Below are 20,777 nucleotides of genomic sequence, written 5' to 3' on the forward strand. Positions count from 1 at the left end.
ATTCTGAATGCATTGCCACAGTTTTCGCTTCGCAGATTTTCTTTTGTAATGGCATATTTTTGATAGTTTCTGAAAAAGTTACGTTCAGTTTTATAACGTTACGTTCATTTTTATTGAACCAAATGTAATTCCATACTTTAGAATGCTATTCATATGCATATTTAGTCCCATTAGGCAATTCAGAAACTGGGATGTTTGGGAAGAGAATTATCTGTGTGGTATAAAACTTCAGTGGTGTTAAATTTGGGGAATCGTTCCTGTAAGTGACGTTTTCTCTCCATTCAAGTAGCACACAATCAGTTCATCGTGTCCTAACAGAGGGAGATTTGATTGTTCTTGACAGCTTGATCAAACCTCTTCACAGTGTTGTCTGTATGTTTGGCTTCAGGAAGTGTTTGTTTTTCCACATAAACAAATTTAAGCATAAAATAAAAAGTTTGCTAATTAAACTAGGGAAAACTGCAAAGGTCATTAATAATTAATGGCCAATGTAGAATTGGAATGTTTTTGCTGAATGTGAACTGAAAATAAACCACACGGAACACATAACATCAGTTCACCCTTAGGAAAAAATAAATGGATAGGAAAGGAAAGGTATGAATAATGTTGTTTATAACTCATACTGAGGCTTTTTAGCTTATTTGTTGGTTCTTTGATCTTCATTTGCCACGGCGCTGATCATCCTCCTGTCACTATGACCTAAGCACAAAGACACACAACCTATAAGCTTTGATTATTTCTCGCGACACATTGTTTTGAGGAGCTTATGAACAGCAGAAAGTATTGATGACCTGTTCTTTGGTCTTGTGAATCGATCTAGAAAAGCATTAAGAGTACAATGCTAACCTTGCAGGCCTGAATTTGTGTTTCCTACAACTTAATTGGCATGCCAGGTCTATCAAGTACAATAATTAGGTTTTCGGGGAATAGGCAGACCCTTTTTAGCCCTTGAACACACTCAATTCAAGCATCCAAAGATCTGGTTATAATACAAACATCAAAAGCTGGTATATCAGCAAGTGTAATAAAACTAATTGCAACCGCCTGGATACCAAACAAATGAGCCATTCTGGCAAGAATTTGTTTTTAATTTCCCTTTTTCTGTCTGTCATTCCTTTTCTCTGTTTCAAATGTGCTGTATCTTTAAAGCTTGCCTTGAATGCAGGAAATGAAAAATGCAGGAACAAAGCAGTTCAGTTCAATTATACATTCATATGGTCTTCCTGCCACCGGAGGAAAGGAGATGGGATTGTATAGGACTGGATGGTCAATGAACTGTAACAGCCTGCTTCAAAACATTAGTGCAGCAGGACACAAACAATGTGCATCTGGGACATATGGATCGCAAGTCTAGGCTGGATTAGGAAAAGCCTGGGTTCAGTTCCCTGGCGTCCACCACACACTCAGAGATCACTGTGTGCGTCAGTGAAAGAAAACTGAAAAATTGATTGGATTGTGTTTTTACGCCAAAAAATGGCTGAGAATGGCCACTTCACAGACAAAATAAAATCAACAGCATGGCTAGTGCATAAAACTAATGGAAATGGGTAATTTTAAAGCGGGAAGTAATAGTAGGTTGGATGAAAATGTTTGCTGCTGAGCTTGGAGATTTTTTGAACACCATTAAAAGTCATTATGGACTTTATTAGGCTAAACTGATAATGAAAAATTAGCTTCGCTCCTTCCTATGTGGTTAAGTGTAACCAGCTTTGCTGTGATTAAGCCAAGTACATGAAGGTAATTGTTCTTTGTTTGGAATAGCTGTAATTGAAAAGGAAAGATAATTAACTCAGGACACAAATGCCATTTTGACATTTAAGGATGGTGACAAAGCAAGAACAACTTCAGTTTCTGTCAACATCTTTAAGTGTTCTTTACTAGTCATAATTCTTTAAACTTCTGTTTGTTATGGAGAGACTGAAGAGTCAGCTACTGGCAATGGTTTAGTCTGTTTTAAAATTCATCCAAGCTCTATGTACTTCTCTCTCTGATTATGTCTTTCTTGAGGCAAAAAAACACTCCACGGAGGCTGATTTGTTCTTGTCTTGCAAAAAGCGAGTTCAAGTTAATCTTCCCAAATTATGAAAAGTGAAAAACTATCCCTATATTGTGTCTGGTTTTATCTAACTTGACACTTTGTGGCTCTTGGGATTGCCAGGGTCTCATGGTTCAGCAAAGATACACACACACACACACACACGCGAGAGTTTCTGACCCTTCTAGTCTTGCCTCCCCACTTGACTTTTCACTTGATAAATCCCTGGTGACCTTTAACGGTGGTGGGAGGTGAAGAAAATGTGACATAATGGGTTTGAACTGTCAGATGGAAGATTTATGTTGAGGCCGAGTGCAGGCTGTCCTCTGGAGAAAAGGTGTATTTTCCCATCCTTCCTTTACTCAGTGGGCTGAATCTTGAATATATGGTATTATCCACTAAACCATTCTGTTTGACAGGCATTGTATTTTCTCTGCTCCCTATATTTTCTTCCATTTAAAATGTCTTTCATACTGTAAAAATGCATCATGTTTTGTTGCTTTCAGGTTGAATCCCCACTGGCAGTGGAGGCGGTACTGGGTGAAACACAGTTCTCTGTGGTAGACGAGAAAGTGTCTATAGTGGAGTTACGAGTCCATGCCATCTCGGGACTGTCACTCAATCTTCAACCAAGCCCTGGAAACAGCCATACTATGGTTGCCAAGGCAACTGGAGTACAGACTCTCTCCACTCTTAAGCAGGTATAGTTGATTGCTTCTTTGTTTTTCATATCTTCTACAATAAATGGCATTTCATAATGCTTTCTTGATTGAATTTTGTTAAATCCTCTGCTATTTTCTTCTTTTATGCAAGCCTTAAGCTATGAATGAGTGTTTAACCAGACTGAAGACTCTCTGTAAGGTGCTCAAGCCAATTTCTGGAAATTATTACAGTGCATTAGGTTTGTTTCTGGTCCAAGACAGATTTATTATCGTTATCTAAAATGAAAACTAATAATAAAAATACTAATAAAAATTATTTCTTGAAATAAAATACATTTTAACTGAAATGAAATAATTAATAAAATAAAACAAAAAACTTGAACTTCTTTTAATTCAGATAGTTTTTTGTTTGTTTGTTTATTTGTTTAGTTAAAGGATTAAAGTAACTAAAACTAAATAAACTAGTATGATTCAAATACTAAATATAATAAAACACTACATAAATAAATACTATATAAACATTAAAAAAGTGCAATGACACAATAAAACAAAATCACTAACACTAACTAAACTTACAGTGAAAACAGAAACTTATAACTAATAACTAGTAAATAATATTAATTTAAAATATTAACAAAAATTATAAAAGTATATCAGTGATACTAAAATAACACTGGTCTAGAGACATAAACTTGACCAGGATGGTTTACCAGCTCACCCTGGCCCCCATTTGCTAGTAGACAAGCTAGTCCACTAACTCAAACACTTGCTTTAAACATCTATAAACCACCTATAAACCATGTAAACCCATCTTCTTTTTTTAGCTGAATTTTCATGGTATAATCATCATTATGAATGAAGACCCACTGAAGGTACAATGTCAAGTCACATATTCTGATTTGAACGCGTAGAAATGATAACACTTGTTTTGATTTGGACTAAAGAAGCTAAACTTAATTTACAGGCTACACAACATACAAACTTACGAACCTGTATCTTCACATAATTGTCTAAATATGACAGTATCATTCATCTTCATGTCCTCTGAAGCTGAGTCCAGAGAAAAGCTCTAACCTTTGGCCCCTTCCACTAATTATGCAAGTGACATTTATGTGAAATTCCTCTTTGTTGCTCAGGATCATTCTGCTCCCAAAAGAGTTAACTCTGGCTGAACTTAGCCTCATATTGATGATTCAAGTCTTCAGGAAGGTTCCACACCATTGGCAAATTAGCCTCAGTTCAGTCTTCCAGCCGACCCTCACTGCTTTAATAAAGGCTTGTTTGGCATTCAGACATATTCAAATCTCCTTTAATATCAACACACCAAATAAGCAGGCATTTTGCTTAATAAGAAGACACCACCACTTCTGCTCTCTGCCATCAGGGGAGCTTTGTGTGTTTGCTGTATAATCTTTTCAAAGCATTCATTGGAGCACATTTTCCAGCGAGGAACTCGTATGCTGCCATGGTAATTTATACAATGTCTTGGGCAGGTCACGGAGCCCTGTTGCGAGAGCTCGGGACCTTTTTTTCTGCTCTGTACTTAGCCTATGACCAACATCCAACATCAGACGAGGGTGCCTGCTTTCAATTCACACATTAAAATCCAGCAGTTCTCCCCCGCTCTTTGCTTCACCAACTTTGGTTTTAATTAGCGCAATGTATCAGCCTAAGTGCTTGTGTAGACTGTGCTATAAACATCACTGATGACCCTCCTCCTCCTCCACTGCTGCCTCTCCATCATTTCAATCCCTCAGTGCACTTACCTACTTCACCTCTGCAGTCACAAAATAACAGTAACTTTGAGATCATTTCATTTTACACTGTATAAAAATGTTCAATTTGTTGTTTTTAATTCATTAGGTGTCATGAACACTGAAGAGCAACAACAGCGTTTGTCTTTGTTGAAATGTATTCATATAATTTAATAATTAATCTAAAGTTCATTATAATTTCTATATATATAAATTTTGAATGCCAGATATAAATTGAAATGAACTTGTATTAAAAAATGTTGCAGTTTTATGTTCATGGAGATAATAAATGTACCATTAGCTGTTAACTCAAGTTTGTTGACAATACATTTAATAATGTCAATTTATTCAAACTAATGTGATTTAATTGTAAATGTAATTTGAAAATTAATATTCACCTATATTAATAAATGCTGTCAAAGTGTTAGTTGATGATTACATTAACTAATGTTAACACTTCTTAAGTGTTACTGATTTGCTTGCTCTTTCTTTTACATTTTAGATGTCCCTTTCCTTTGTCTCACAGGCAGTCTTAAATAATTGATTTTGTTTTATTCTGGTGTAAGCGATTATTCTGTTTTCAAAGTGTCTTGGATGCTTGAACATTTCACATCCGTAGTTTGTTATGTACAGTGCATACAAAAATACTTTCAAGATAAATCTCAAACAGTTTATAACAGTTAGAAATCTAATGACATCCATGTATATTATAGTTATAATGCCATCTCCCAAAGACTGAAGCTTCAAGAATCAAAGGCCATTTGTGATTGATACCATTTTATTTAGTGGCTAGAGTGATCTCGAAAGGTCCAATGTATTATTCAGATCATGCATATCAAAGACTCTCTTCATCTTGACAAGCAGCGTTGACAGAGCCTGAGCCTGAATGTCAGAACAACCTTGAAGTTAGTGACGCGACAGAAGAGTTTTTTTTATTTATTTTTTTACTGATTCACAACAGTCCATAGCTGACTGGAGGCAGATAAACACTTCATTTCTGACTAAAAGCACTCTGGCAGAGTGGTTTCATTTTGTCTGCCTGCTAACAGAAGTAAGGTGTTGTGCTGTTCCTTTTGCAGAGAGCAAAACAGGAAGGCAAGCTTAGGCTTGTTATGGGGTGACAAGATTGAAAGCATTGTGCCAGTTCCACTTCCCCTCAGCCTGTGTTTCTACTGGTCTAAAGCATGCAAGCCCTTCTGATGTCAGCTACATGTTACTTGCTCAAGACAGTTGTCTCAATCAAAATTATTGCCTCTGGTTTGTCTGTGCAAGAAAGAACATTATTTCCAACATTATAGATATTGTATGCCATATACTGGTATGAACCAGTTCAAAGCTAACTTTTGGAGGTGCCCAACAGTCACTCTTAAAATGAGCCAATAAACCGCCATATATGATTCCATTTCTTGCCAACACCACAGGCACCAAAGATTAACTGTTATAAGGTGTGTAAGGTTGAGTTCATGCTCACAATTTCTTTTATTCTGTGTTTGTAGGAGGCCAGTTTGTCCATCTGGGTTTACTACAGTGACAATACCGCCGCCCCCCTGAGTATGTACGACTCTAAAGACTACAACCTCAATGCCACCACAGCAGATGATAAGGTGGTTACGGTGGCTCATCAGCCCCAGCAACGGTGGCCAGTCATCGTGGCCGAAGGTGAGGGCTCAGGAGAAGTAGTGCATGTGGAGATGACCATCTGTGAAACCTGCCAGAAGACTAAACGAAAGAGTGTCATTGCTATGTCTCCCGTGTTCATCAAAGTCCGCTGTGGACTGGATGAAGACTCTGAGGAGGAAGTGGATACAGAAACTGAAATAGACACTCGAATTCCTGCCAACACAAGAAGGCCCGCTATCGATTCCAGCGTAGGTGGTGGAGGGTATGAGCCATCTAACGAGCAGCCTGCAAGTGTGCCCATTGATTACACCAACTTTCCTACTATAAGCAATCCGGAAGAACCAACCGAAGAAGACGAGGAGGATGATGAGTTTGTGCACAGTCCCCGTAGCATGACTGACCTTGAGATCGGCATGTATGCTCTTCTTGGGGTGTTTTGCCTTGCCATACTGGTCTTTCTTATAAACTGTATTGTATTTGTGTTGAAGTATCGCCATAAGCGCATCCCTCCTGAAGGCCAAGCCAACATGGACCATTCCCACCACTGGGTGTTCTTGGGTAACGGGGAACCCCTCCGCACTCAGAGTGATCTCTCGCCTCAGACAGTGGAAAGCCCCAGCAACACCTTGGAGGGGGTACAGACTTGCTGTCATGGGGACCACCACAGCAGCGGCAGCTCCCAAACAAGTGTACAAAGCCAAGTCCACGGACGAGGAGATGGCAGCTCCGGAGGTTCAACCAAAGACCATGGAGAAGACGCCAGCTCTCCGACCTCCAAACGCAAGCGTGTCAAGTTTACCACCTTTACCCATCCCAAAGAGGATTTACCCTACAACTCCATCCCCATTGCCAATGAAGAGGACATTCAGTGGGTATGCCAAGACATGGGCTTTCAGGACCCAGAGGAACTGCATGACTACATGCGCAGGATAAAGGAAATAGCCTGATATGGCTATGTGCTTTCTAAAGACATTCCTTTCTACTTTTCTCTCTTAATTTTCACTCTAAAGGAGGTACATTTGACAAGAAAAACAACCAAGGCCTAGTGTCCAGTTTTGTTGGGGTTTTCTGCACAGTGCTGTTTCCCTTACACATTGACACTTGTACAAACAAAAAAATATTAATGACGCTGCCAGGGAAGCCAAAGACGAGTTGGGATTCTAGCAAAAATGGCTGTAGCAGTGTTTGATTGCTGCTCAGTAGAAGGGTGACTATACAATCTTTAAAGGATATCCAAATGGATTCCTCAAGTACTCAATCATGTATGGGTCACCCTACTGTGGATAGGATCTTTCTCAGAGGAATGCCTGGAGTCTTGGCACTGTGTCCATTCTTCTTCTTCTTCTTCTCTCTTTTTTTTTTTTAATTCAACAGATTCTTCTAACAAAGAGGCCTTTGAAGTGCAGATTCTACTTTTGTCCCAAATTTGTTTTTGAGATGGATCATTTTCTCGCCATAGTTGATAAACCTGACACTTAGCCACCGAAACTGTCAGGGACGTTCGTGAGAACGTGCCATGGATTCTTTGTCAGTGTTGTAAATGTTGAATGGTTTTATCCTCCTGCCCCTCTTTTCAGCATTATCTTGGTTCAACACATGCCTTGGTTGCTGAATTAGTTTTTCATCTGTCTTTGGTAATTCATAGTCATTCTCAATATGGATGCCACCTTTGCTTCTCTCACTGTCTTGGTTAAGTCTAATGCCTTATTAAACGGATCTCAATAGTAACAGCCGCATTCTGTGCTGACACCACATTTGTTCCCATTGTTAAGGGCCAATGCAGGAGCAACTCTGCAGATGTCTGTATCTCAATTAAATGTGTGTCGGCACAGGAAAGGCAGGAGCTTGTACATTGTGGAGTTAGATATCTTCTCCAACATTCCTCTGCATGAATGGAGACTTGCAGGCACAATTAGCGCTATTTTTTTTTTTTTTTCGTTTTTTACTTTGTATATGTTAGTATTGTGAGAATTATCTAATCACACATGAAATTATAATAGAATACATATCATGTTACCATGCATTACATGCATGTGCCAGACCCTCCCTTCTGTGTACAAACCATGTTCAGTACATAACGACTGCAGAAGCTTAACTCTTGATTACTCCATTAGCCTGAGAAATAGGGGAGGCAGATGCCATACAGGGACTCGGCAGGCAGATACTTGAATTTCAGTGAGGCTTTCTTTTCTTTTTCTCTTTTTCGGTATCTTTACTGATCTCACCGTGAATTCCCATCCAGGCGGTAATAGAGTTAAGATCTCTGGTAAGGTTAAAATGCTATGCAAACACACTACATTTGTTAATATACCAAGAAATATCTCAAATATCTATTTCTTTGAACGAGATACTTTGAATTTTGAACTCTGAAGCTCACTAAAGCTTTGTCAAAGAAAACACCACAAAATGTGGTTGCACAGTAGATCCAGCCCAAAACATTCAACATTTAGTAGTTTAGAAAGGGGTAAGCTGGTAATGATTCTGAAAGCTTTTTTGGAGCGGTGCACCAAAAACGGAAAAAAAATGATAGCTGTATTGTTGTTGACCTATCACAGGTTAGTTTCAGGGTTACAGTCCCCCAGTTTCTTCAGGACACCTAAAGTCAAACTCTGTATTAAATGTTTATTTCCCCACTTGTGCTGTATTTGTAACATGCAGGATTAATGCATGACTTTGTTTTAATAGTCTTATTAGTCATTTTCCTGTAACCAGGAAGGTACACCTAATAAAAGATGTTTATTCTATTATTATTATTATAACATTATTTTTATTTAATTATTATTTTTTTAACTCACCACTAATTCAATTAGGGTTCCTTTGCACTCCAGATTAAAGTCACAGATTACTTATTACTGACACCTCTCCACCTTTCTCCTATGATTTGTAGCCCCCTTCAACCCAAAAGATTCTGTTGAGTAAACCTTCTTGTGATGAAATGTTAATTGATGATGTAACTCGTCAAGGTATAAGGTTTTGCTAAACAGTTGGAGTGTTGGTCAAAGGTGTAGTTTGACCCACATTTTAACTTCATGGAGGCTTAGAACTGAATGTAATCTTTTCAAATGTACCTTGATGATCAAAATGAACCATTTCCAATGTGTTATTAAGGTCTTCTGATGGGGTACATAAGACTCGATATGACTACTAGCAAGTCTCTGGTAGCAGCTCATACACTTTTCTGGTTTCTAAAATTATTTTCCTTGGTGCAATATCATCATCCGGACATTTTTGCTTTCATGTTGTTTTCTACTTTCGACTATGTATGTATGTAAATAAAACAGCAGTTGCAATATCTGCACTTACATTTTTCTTTTTCAAGAGGAGCTGCTACTAGGCCTTTGCCTTGACCACATGCTGTGTTGTGGTGTAGATTTGAGCTGTACTCTCTGATTGCTGAAGCACGGTACTGTCAGCCATGTGCTGACACACCCTTAATGTACAGAGCACTGTTACAACATCCTGTATCCTCCCTTAAAAGAAACTGTTGTATTTCCCTCCTTATATGTAAGTACTAAAGAAAAAAACAATGCATAAACTTGGTGTTGTGTTTTTTATTTGACAGTATACTTTGCGTTTTAATGCTCTGTCCAAACAATAGTTGCCTAATGAGCCTACTGGGCTGTCTAGACAGCTGCTAATTTATCCATTTTGTTCATTTAAATATTCATTTATAAAGACTATTGCTGTTTGTTAACAATAATCAACAGACAAAAGAAATGGAAATGATGGGTAATTAAAGAAAAACGTTCCTTTTTAAAATTGCTGTTTTATTTTATGCTAAGTAACTTTAGTGCACAAGGCACACATCATCAGGGCTGAAGCCAGTGTACTTTCAGGTAATATAATATAAATTAAATAAAAACCTATTTACGGAGGGTACACTTTCATGATGTTTCTTAATTAAGCACACTTTTAAAAAATGGACTTTTGTAATAATGCCAAATAAAAAATTATTTTATTTTAAAGAATATTTAAATCATGCTTTAATCTTTTTCATATTTTAAAGAATTACACTTATTTTAACTATAATTTTATAGTTATTTTATTTTAAGTTATAATTTTTAATGCAGTGTGTTATTTGATATTACAAAGTTATGTTACCATATTTAAAGTTACGTTAATGTATTTAAAATATATTATATTGGTAACACTTTATTTTACAGTGTCACTGTTATACTTGTTACATGTACTTTTTTTATAGTAATAATAGTAAATTATGTATAATTACATGCAACTAAACCTAAACAAAAGCCAGTAAAACTTTATTTTAAGGTTTCCATGTTACACGTTACATGTACTTTATGCATAATTGCATGCAAGTAACCCTAAGCAACATACAAATTCTAACCCTAACCATATAGTTAATTAATATTACTCGTTACACTGTAACATGGACACCTTAAAATAAAGTGTAACCCAGAACCTGAATCATAATCTAGACATCATTAAACTGTAACAAGGACAACTTGTAATTACAAAGATATGTAAATATATGACATAGACATGTCAACAGAAATTTATTAAATATTGTGAATGTTAAGGATATTTAGTTAACCTTAAATGCCTGTCGGTACATTCGCCAGTTCTAACCATATTTCAAAGAGAATTAATTATAAAATGGCTCATAAATATGTACTTATGAAATAAGAGTACTGTTTTTCAGTAGCCATTTGCATAGAAAGTTTGAAACACATAACAAGTGCACATTTAATACGTAAATTCTCAGAGGAAAATGTCACAAAGCATAACGCAATGCAATAAATTCATCAACATTCTTTTCAGCAGGAATTCAACGATTATATGATTTATAATGCATATTCAGGTGCAGAATAGCTAGTGCTTGGCATTCTTTGCTTCAGCACATTTCTTTTATTACCACCATAGCTTTTGCAATACCAGACTCACACATAACCCCTCTAGAGGTTAGCAGTAGGTAAAATGAGAATAACAACCGCCTTCATGGCATCTGTGACTGCCTTTGAGGATGTACAGTCTGTGCTTAGACCTCCCATGGGAAATAATGTGGGTTTTGAACTGATGCAAAGACTTCCTCCCTTACAGGTCTGTTTTATTTGGCCAGAATGTGAGAAAAAAAAAGGGTTTATGTTCCTGTACAGTAGACAACTCTTTTGCACCTTCACTTAATCTACTCTTCCTGTATGTCTTTTGTAACACCTGGCTGTCACTATTAAATCATACATTTGAAAGAACTAAGCAATTGTTGTCAATATCATAATACATTCAATTATGGGCCTTTAGAAGACTAAGAAATTGAAGTGTCTAATATATAAATATGTAGAGTGAATTAAGGAAGAAACAAGAGAACAATATATGCACAGACAGGAAAAGAAAACTTTTTATAAAAGGGGGTTAGGAAAAGAAAAACATACCTCTCTGTTACCTTAACCCTTTATATTAAACTTTAAATTTAAATGTATAACTTCGAACCCGTTCTATAAAAATAAGGAAACAGGAAAATCACATTACAAGAAAAAACTAAATAATAATAATTAAATTATAACGATTTGTTCACATTTGTTCCCAAAGCATATTCTCAAAATGTAAATTTTTGTCCAGATTTTTATCAATAATGTCTATTCTCCTCAGTTCCATTTAAAAGGGTCATATTATGCTATTTAAATTTTACCTTTCTCTTTGGAGTGTTACAAGCTCTTGGTGCATAAAGGACTTCTGTAAGTTGCAAAGACTAAATTCTCAAATCCAAAGAGATCTCAGTCAACCACATCCCCCTAAAATGGCTCATTCTAACACGACCCCACATGTCTACGTCACAATGTGGGAAGATTTGCATAACGCTTCCCAGCGTAACTTTTATTTCTCCCTGTTGCCACTGCGAGAATAAACCCAAATATTCAGATGTGTGCAGCACATTTTACAGAGGACAAGGACTGTTTCCTGAAACAGTAGCCTACAATGCTTCTGTGCACAAATGATGTTTCTATAAATTGGGGCTATTACAGCTTTGCAAGAACAGTCTGGCACTTCTCAATCACAGCTCAACTTATTAAAAAAAAATAATAATGCTGGTGTTATAGCTGTTGGCTTTATGAAATGATCTGTGGTGCTGACACTCTTCAATGCGGAAAAACTCTACCTTTGTTCATAACCACTCCTCTAGCCCCAGCTGGCCTGCTTTGGCCCATGGTTTCCCGTTGGACCTGAGGAAGCACCAACGAGGCACAATCAAGCACAGGAAGTGACAATGGAAACACGACTGGCCCTGGCACGCACTAGCACTCCCACTTTTGGCCCGACAGTGGAAACGTGTCTAATGTGTATCTCAGAGCCACATACTTTGAACTCTATGTGTGTGGCACATAGATAAAATCACTCTCATACACTTACACACCGGTCAGTTCTCTGGGAAGTGTATAACCATCTGTCATGAAAGAGAAAAGCAGTACAGATATATTGGTCTACAGGGGAAATCGGTAAATCTTCCAGAAAAAAAAGCACATTGGTCTAATTTGTACCAACAGTAAAGTGACGGAAGAACAAAGACAAGGTCTTCATTTAGAGACCAGTGGCACAAAGGTGACTGTAGCTGTGGATTTATATTATTAAACTGGAAAAGAGAAGTGTAATGTCACTCCCCAGGTGTTTGTGTCGTGGGAACACGCATCAGCTGGCAGAATAGCCTGTAATATAACCATGCAATGTTTCCAGACATTTCATCAGCTGGGAGTTGTCAGGAATGTCACCACTTGAAACCACTCATAATTAAAAGGTTTGGAGTTATCACACATCACAGAGTTGCCAGCATTTGATGGAGTGCAGAGAGACGTTCATTTGGAATGCATCCTAATTGAAAGCTTTTATTGAAAAAATTAATTAAAATGAAAAATTAAAAGGAAACAAGCAAATACTGGAGAGTAATCGTCTTGTTTTAGTTCTGGGTGCCTGTGTATAAATCAATATGAATTTAGTCCTCTGAATAATGATTCACCTGGTCCATGACTGTGTAAAATTTAGTTTTTAAATTATGAGAGCCCCCTTCCTCAAGTCTTACCCTGGAGGTCCAATGCACTGCAGAGTTTAGCTCCAACCCTGATTAAAGTCACCTGTCTGCCATTTTCGAATGATCCCAAAGACATTGATTGACACTGATTGGCATGCTCAGGTGTGTTTGATTAGGGTTAGCGCTAAACTCTGCAGGAAAGTGGATCTCGAGGTCCAGATTTGAGGATCCCTGATATAGAGTCTAAGTAGAACTCTTTAACAGTAGTGCGATTTTTCAATCAGAGCTTTGGGGAAAAGGCCACTCTAAAATGTGCAGTTTTACTGTATTGGGGTTCCGGGGGGTCCGAAAACCAGTCAGTATCTAGTGTGACCACCATTTGCCTCACTCAGTGCAACACATCTCCTTCGCATAGAGTTGATCAGGTTGTTCATTGTGGCCTGTGGAATGTTGGTCCACTCCTCTTCAATGACTGTGTAAAGTTGCAGGACATTGGATGGAACTGGAACCCGCTGTTGTATACACGATCCACAGCATCCCATACATGCTCAATGGGTGATATGTCTGGTGAGTATGCTGGCCATGCAAGAACTGGGATGTTTTCAGCTTCCAGGAATTGTGTACAGATCCTTGCAACATGGCTCTGTGCATTATCATGCTTCAACATGAGGTGATGGTCGTGAATGAATTGCACAACAATGGGCCTCAGGATTTCGTCACGGTATCTCTGTGCATTCAAAATGCCATCAATAATGTTCGTTGTCCATAACATATGCCTGCCCATATCATAACTCCACCGCCACCATGAGCCACTTGATCCACAACACTGACCTCTCACCCACAAGATGCCATACACGCTGTCTGCCATCTGCCCTTTGTGAAGTGAAGAGAACCCCATCCGTGAAGAGAACACCTCTCCAAAGTGCCAGACACCATCGAATGTGAGCATTTGCCCACTCAAGTCGGTAACGACGACGAACTGCAGTGAGGTTGAGACCCTGATGAGTAAAGCGAGCATGCAGAAGAGTTAAGTAAGATAATAAGTAACTAGATGAGAATGTTTGGGCTGTAAGTGAGTGCAGTTTACATTGTAGAACACAACAAAAATATTATAAAAGTTATTTTTACCACAAGCTTTATTTTACTCATTAATTGAAAAACCCCATCATAAAACCCCATAGGAACATCTCTAAGTAACCCATGGTGAATTACACTTCTGGATTCTGACGTCCCCCGCTGTTCCCCAACTCTATATGGACAGCTTTCAGGCATACCAATGATTTTCAGAGAAAACGCATACTTGTCTCTTAGCTTATAAAAAGAGAATAGAATGTGTCAATGCAGGCATAGCAAATGAGCAGGCAAGACTGCTGCATCACACCAGTCTCATGTGATATTCAAAAGCAGTTCTCAACCACTTCACAGACATTAAATAGTAAATAACCCGTTATATTTCCTCTAAAAAACACCCTTTCTCTGGTCCACAGCTCAGAGCTATGGCTGTAACTATAGGAACTGGAGCCTAATATTGACTGTAGTTGAAGCGCTGCTTTGTTCACGCTGCACACAGTCTTTAGGACTGACTGATTATACTGATATTCTGCAAATGATTAAATTGGAACCATTTGTTCAGATAGTCTGCCAGGGTCACTTCAGTCTAGTTACAGTAACTCATGGTTTTGTGACAGAGCACTGACACTCCTGTCATAGCTTGTTTTCATGCATGCCTTGTTCCCTTGTGTCATGTTGGAGCATGGTGTTTGGATCCTGGCTCTCGTGTCTTGTTCAGTTTCGTGTCCGGGTTCATACACTCACGCTCCATGTTCTGTCTTGTTTTGCGGTCTGGAGTTCACTTGGGCCATACGCTCTTCTGTCCACGTGTGTTTTGGTGTTTGGTGTACTGTAGCACATGGTTCATGTTCAGACACATGTTTTCTCGTTGGTTTGTGTTGTTGCACACAGCTTGTGTCTTCACTGCCTGAGTGCATTCATGTTGTCATGTTTTGAATAAATGCATATTTTATTCAGAAATATTGCCCTATTATTCTATTGAGTTCCATCAGTTTAGCGGGCACTTTTCTTAGTGTCTTTTATGAAACAGCCCCCTGCTTTAGTTGCTGAGTATTTTTTGCATTTATCATTCTCTAAACACTAAACACACCGTTTTGTAGCATTTTTTTTAAATGTTAATGAGCTATGCTGACACTGTCCCTCTCTCCTGAACTGCTCTCAGAGAGACAGTTTACTCTAGCCGCATTCATCGCAATCGCTTAGCAGACATTCTTGTTTACATCTGGTCTGGCATCAAAACAATGGCAGATTGATGACAGACTGAGATAACTTCCGGCGCTTTCCGCGCTTGCGCAGATTAAGCCAGAGCCCGCACAAACATCACACGACATCAGGAAGCATGCGCGCCCTCAGATCAGTTGGACGTGTTTGTGCACAATAGGTAAAAATACTGTTCGTTTTCTTACACAAAACGCTCGTTGTGTATCAATGTGTACTTATGATCAATGTGATCAATGTGTACTTATGATGGGGAATTGTTTAATTTGAACTCCTCTGTGCATGCTCTCTGAAGTGGTGACCATAGACCTCCATTATATGAGTCACAGACAAGAACGGTTTGACCTAAAAATATCAAAATGGAAACTACTGCGGAAACAAAGACACCTACTTCTCGGATGTCCTTGAGGTAAGCTAAAACATATCAAAATTTTATTTGAAAGTGAACTATCCCTTTAAAGTAATTATGCAGCATACAAGTATTTTGAGATTTGAGGGGTAAGTCATCATCTCCTGCGACATATCAATCCACCCACATAAAAGCTCACCTATGAAATTAACCCATGACTCAGACAAACTGTACGTAATGTGTGTATGACTGCAATAATGAGAGAATTATTCCTTCACAAATACATCTCAATGAGGACAATTGGCCTTGTCTATTATTATAGATTATGGGACATTTTAATTAATTAAAAGATATTATTATTATTATTAATCTTTCTTTTTATTATAAATTTTCTTGGTCTGGTGCTCTTGAATAACAATGGCTTAGACAAATGTTCAGCATCATCTTCACTTAAAATGAAATGATCTAATCCTGTTTACGTGAAATACGCCTGCTCCTGAGGACCTACTGTTATGAAAGCAACTCCGGGATGAGTTTCTAAGTATTTAACAATCCTGGATCAAATCAAATTGTCAACAATAAAATCCAGCTAACTGAGAAATTTATGTATGAAGAACGGACCCCTACACAACTGAGTCCTCGCTTTATCCTTTCAACCAACCCTGACAGTCAATTGTTACTGTACATTAGTTGATTTTTGTAAGAATATTTTGCCAGAAGACTTTCTCATACAAAATGTATTATAGCATTTTTACACTTTCAGAAACATTGTTCTCTCATTCACTTTTCACAACATATTGAGGTGAATGTTACATTAGTGAATCTGATCACAGTTCCGGACGTATTGCACTCTTTTCATGCACATCATACCAAATGATCCCTGCAAAAACTGGTGTTTGGAATGGACTGGGGTTATATAAACATATAAAATTAGTAACAATAATAACCTAGTAACACTTTTTTTTTTTTTTTTGAATTGTGCACCTGCCTCTCTTTGGATTCGTTATTAAAGGGGTTTTGGTCCACTGAACAGTCTATGATGTCCATGTAGACTGAGGTTGGTTTTGATAAAAAAAAAGGCAACAAAGCTTTTCTCCACAGAAATTCAAAGAGGAAAAATTACAAGATAACCAAGCAATAAAGCTAGACAACATAATAGCCCCAATTTTCTGATCACAGAGTAACATATGATGGCATCACTGATAACACTGATACATTACAACCTCAAAGAATTTGTGATTTAAAGAAAAATGCTGCTTTCTTTACCTTTATTTATTTCATTTTTTTATTCATTTATTTATAAGTTCTCTTGTGAAAATGTATAAATATATAAAACATGAAACAGTTATGTTTGAAACTTAAACTTACAATTTGTGTGAAAAACTTCAGGAAATACTATTATTATTATGGACATAAAAGGTGCTGGTTAAATGCAGTGATAAGGACTGAGAAATGTCATCAATATGTGAAGTAATTGAGACATATTTAAAGCCTGTTTTAATTTGGCTATTTGTCCTCCTCAAAAAAGGAATTTGACAAATCACTTTAAAATGACGGAGAGCATGAACATAAGTTGACATTTAAGCTACCGAGGTCAGACCGAGCCAGTCGCATTGGTCAGTCACCACTTTAATTGCACTTTCATATTCACAGTTTATACTTTCTCACAGTTGTCATGGCAACCAGAAAAATAGCATGCAGGTTTCTTGGTTTTGTTATGCCTTTTTTTCCGTACTAAACATAGCACCACTGAAAATCCATGGAAAACATGTTAATCAACATGATTTTGTAACTTCTAAAGCAAGTAACTGGGAAAGAGATTAAAAAGTTTTAATTTATGTATCTATCTATCTCACCAGGCAGTGAGGGACATAATTACAGTGTGTTCAATAGATTGTACCTACTGTTGTTTAAGAACATATGGACTGTTAAGCTAATGAAACATCTTTAAAAAATAAATAAATAAACTTTTAGTAGACAAAAACTCCATAAAAAGTTAAATCAACTGATGAATACCAGTCCTTGTCTTAATCTTTACAGAGAATCCAACCGAAGAGTGAACTTCATGGAGCAACAGGCAACTAAAAGTAAATGGGGGGAAGGAAGAGAAGTATGTTTGCGTAAAGGGGAACAGAATCGACTGCTACACCGGCCAATGAGGTAGTGATGTGAGTAGACCTTTATTGGAAGTGGTTTCAGCTGTAGGTAATTAATTAACTTGTGGTTGCGATCGGGAGTAGGTGGATGGTGTGGCTGGTGAGTCTGTGACAAACATACTTAATGAACATGTAAAAATATGAGATATTCTTGCTGGAATTCTTTACCTCTATATTGTAATAGTGAGATTCAGCTGATAGCATTGGCAAAGGTCACTAATAAGGCATTGTTATCTGTAATGTAGCTGCAAATGGCCCTAGTAAGGACTTGCAGGTCTAATTAAGCTTATTCAATCATTATTTTAATAAACAGTGGGATTTTAGATAATAGCAGGAGAGCTGTGGTCATTTGTCAGAATATGATTAATAGCAGGCTCTGGGTGTTGAGAGATGAAGTAGATGCTTTTTAATTTATTAGTTAAACATGCTTGGCACCTTCTCCACTCAGTTCACATTTATACAGAATGAAATGGATGAGCCCCATTTCTGTTGTAGCCTACTGCTGAGCCAGCTGTATTATTCCACCAATTAGAGATGACTCATCTGTGCCTGCAAGTAAGGAAATCTCCAGAAACTGAAACAATAATGACACTTCGTCAGATTGAGGCATGCCATGTGCAAATGTTAAACAGCACTGAAAGCAAACAGAGATCAAATTTGGAAGTGATGTGAAGTACTGTGCACCACTCTGTTTTCATATAATCACATAAATAGATAGACAGATGATGCATTTTAAGAGTTAAAAAATGCAGTTATTCAAAATACAGTTATTCATAGTTTGTTCATGTTAGTTCACAATCCATTAACTAATGTAAACAAGCATCATTTGATATTTATATGAAAATTATATTAGGAAATGTTGAAAAGAAACATTAACTGAGATTAATAAATGCTGTAGAAGTATCTTTCAAAAGGAATAAATAACTGGCATCTTGTGCTCTGATTTAAAGCTCCTTTCTTAAGTGTTGCCTTACAGGTCTATTTTTGATTATGTCTATCTAATTTGGGACAATCTGAACATCTCTAGGGTATTGAACATAGTGGCATATGTTAGAGGAGTTTGGGTTCAGCTCTGGTTTTATTGCCACGTTTAGGGTTTTGTACCAGGATGTTGAGAGTGTACTGGAAATTAATGGTGGTCTGAGTGCTCCTTTTAAAATCTATAGAGGTATTAGACAAGGTTGTTCTCTTTCTGGAATGTTGTATGCTCTTGCCTTTGAACCTTTATTGGCTAAAATTAGAGAAAGCATTGAAGGTTGGACCATACCTTGCAAATTTTAAGATGTCTGCATGCAGATGATATTATTGTTCTGGTCAAAGAGCAAAGTGATGTTGATCTTCTTATAAAGAAATTTTTCTTCCAAGGTTAACTTGTCAAAAATGGAAGCCATAGCAGATGATATATGGCTTTATGGTTTTACTCATTTTATAGTTTTCCTCAACTTCCAGGTGGTTTATTCTGGAAAAGGGATGGTTCAGATATTTAGGAGTATATGTTGGCAATGAATCAATGTTAAGTAAAAACTGGGAAGGAGTTCTAGAAAAGTAAAAGGGCTGCTGAAAAAAAAAAAGAAATACCTTTTGCCAAAAATGTCATTTAAAGGGAGGGTAATAATAATGAATAATCTGGTGGCTTCAGTTTTGTGTCTTCCAGTTGCACTTTTGAGTAAAATTTAAGCCATTTTAGTGGATTTTTTTGGAACAATTTTCATTGGATACATCAGAGCATACTTTTGCTGCCCAAGGACTTATTCACTTGCCCAACAGGGGGTACCTTTTCAATTCAAAGTTACCTCACAGGACCTAATGATCTAGTCTGGAGAAAGGTGGCTGATGTTTTTTTTTATCAAGTTGGCAAACTGTGTTTGAATGCTGCTTTGTTTTTGATGGACTTGAGCAAGCTGCAGTTCAGTGGACTAAATTTTATAAAGGACTTTTTAAAGTTTGGGACTTCGTGAAAAAATGGAGGATGGAGGTTACATTTTCACTGCACTGGCTTCTGGAGGAACCTCTTGTACATGGGGCTTGGTTTGATGTTACTTGTGAAGTTACTCCTGGACTGATTCATTGTTTAATCTCCACTAAGACATTAAAACTGCATCATTTCTTGGATGTTGCCGGTCCTGGTCTTAATATGTAATGCTCAGTCCCTGGCCTCACATCTAGGTGTACGGTCAGTACTTTAAGTAGAAAACGTTCTGGACATTTTCAAACAGAAACTCACAGAAGAAGAAAACAATATTTTTATTGACTTTTATAATGGGAACCTGTTCCTAATAATACAAATCCCTTCCCAATTATTGTTTTCGAACCCAATCTCAAAGGTCTGTCTGGACCTTTTCTGGACTCCAGGGGGTTAAGAGTAAGGCCCCGTCCACACGGAGATGCGTTTCTGTGAATACGCACAAATTTTTTATCGGAGAGGCGTTTCGTCCACACGGATCGGGCGTTTTCATCAGGTGAAACCACTATTTTTTGAAACCGGGTCCCAGAGTGGATAAACGCCGTCTTTGCGTTTTCGTCTGGACGGCTAATCCGTATATTTTCTGAAACGATGACGTCATCAGCCCATGTCTCCCCCCTAGTCAGACACCTCTACGTCACGTAACAGCAATGAAAACTTGAACAAACACTGAACGATTGTCTTTTTATTAACTAACATTACCACTGATTAATAAATGTATTGTTCCATGTTCGTTTGTGTACCACGCGCAAGGTTTATGAGCATAGTCAAAGTCTTCTTCGCAGTTTTTAGTGTATCTCTGTGGCAGAATTACAGCGCCACATACTGGTCTGGCATGTATACTACATCATTATGCGGTTTCGTGTGGACGCGGATATTTCTTGAGACGAGGAAAAAAAAGATCAGATTGGGGTAAGCTCCGTCTCCGTGTGGACGGGGCCTAAGGTTTGCAGGATGTTCAAAGTAAAGT

The 20,777-nt window shown here is 37.7% G+C and overlaps 1 protein-coding gene across 1 annotated transcript in view; it reads left to right on the forward strand.

The window, feature by feature from the left end:
* LOC113080975 (transmembrane protein 132E) overlaps positions 1–9,775 on the forward strand; it is a 70,452-nt gene extending 60,677 nt beyond the window's left edge. Inside the window, exons 8-9 of the mRNA XM_026253051.1 lie at positions 2,542–2,736; positions 5,948–9,775. Coding sequence (XP_026108836.1) covers positions 2,542–2,736; positions 5,948–7,018 — 1,266 coding nt within the window. The 3' untranslated portion in view covers positions 7,019–9,775. The remainder of the gene's footprint in view (positions 1–2,541; positions 2,737–5,947) is intronic.
* Positions 9,776–20,777: the final 11,002 nt, after the last annotated feature.

This window comes from Carassius auratus, chromosome 5 (genome assembly GCF_003368295.1).
Source record: "Carassius auratus strain Wakin chromosome 5, ASM336829v1, whole genome shotgun sequence".
Classification (NCBI taxonomy): Eukaryota; Metazoa; Chordata; class Actinopteri; order Cypriniformes; family Cyprinidae; genus Carassius; species Carassius auratus.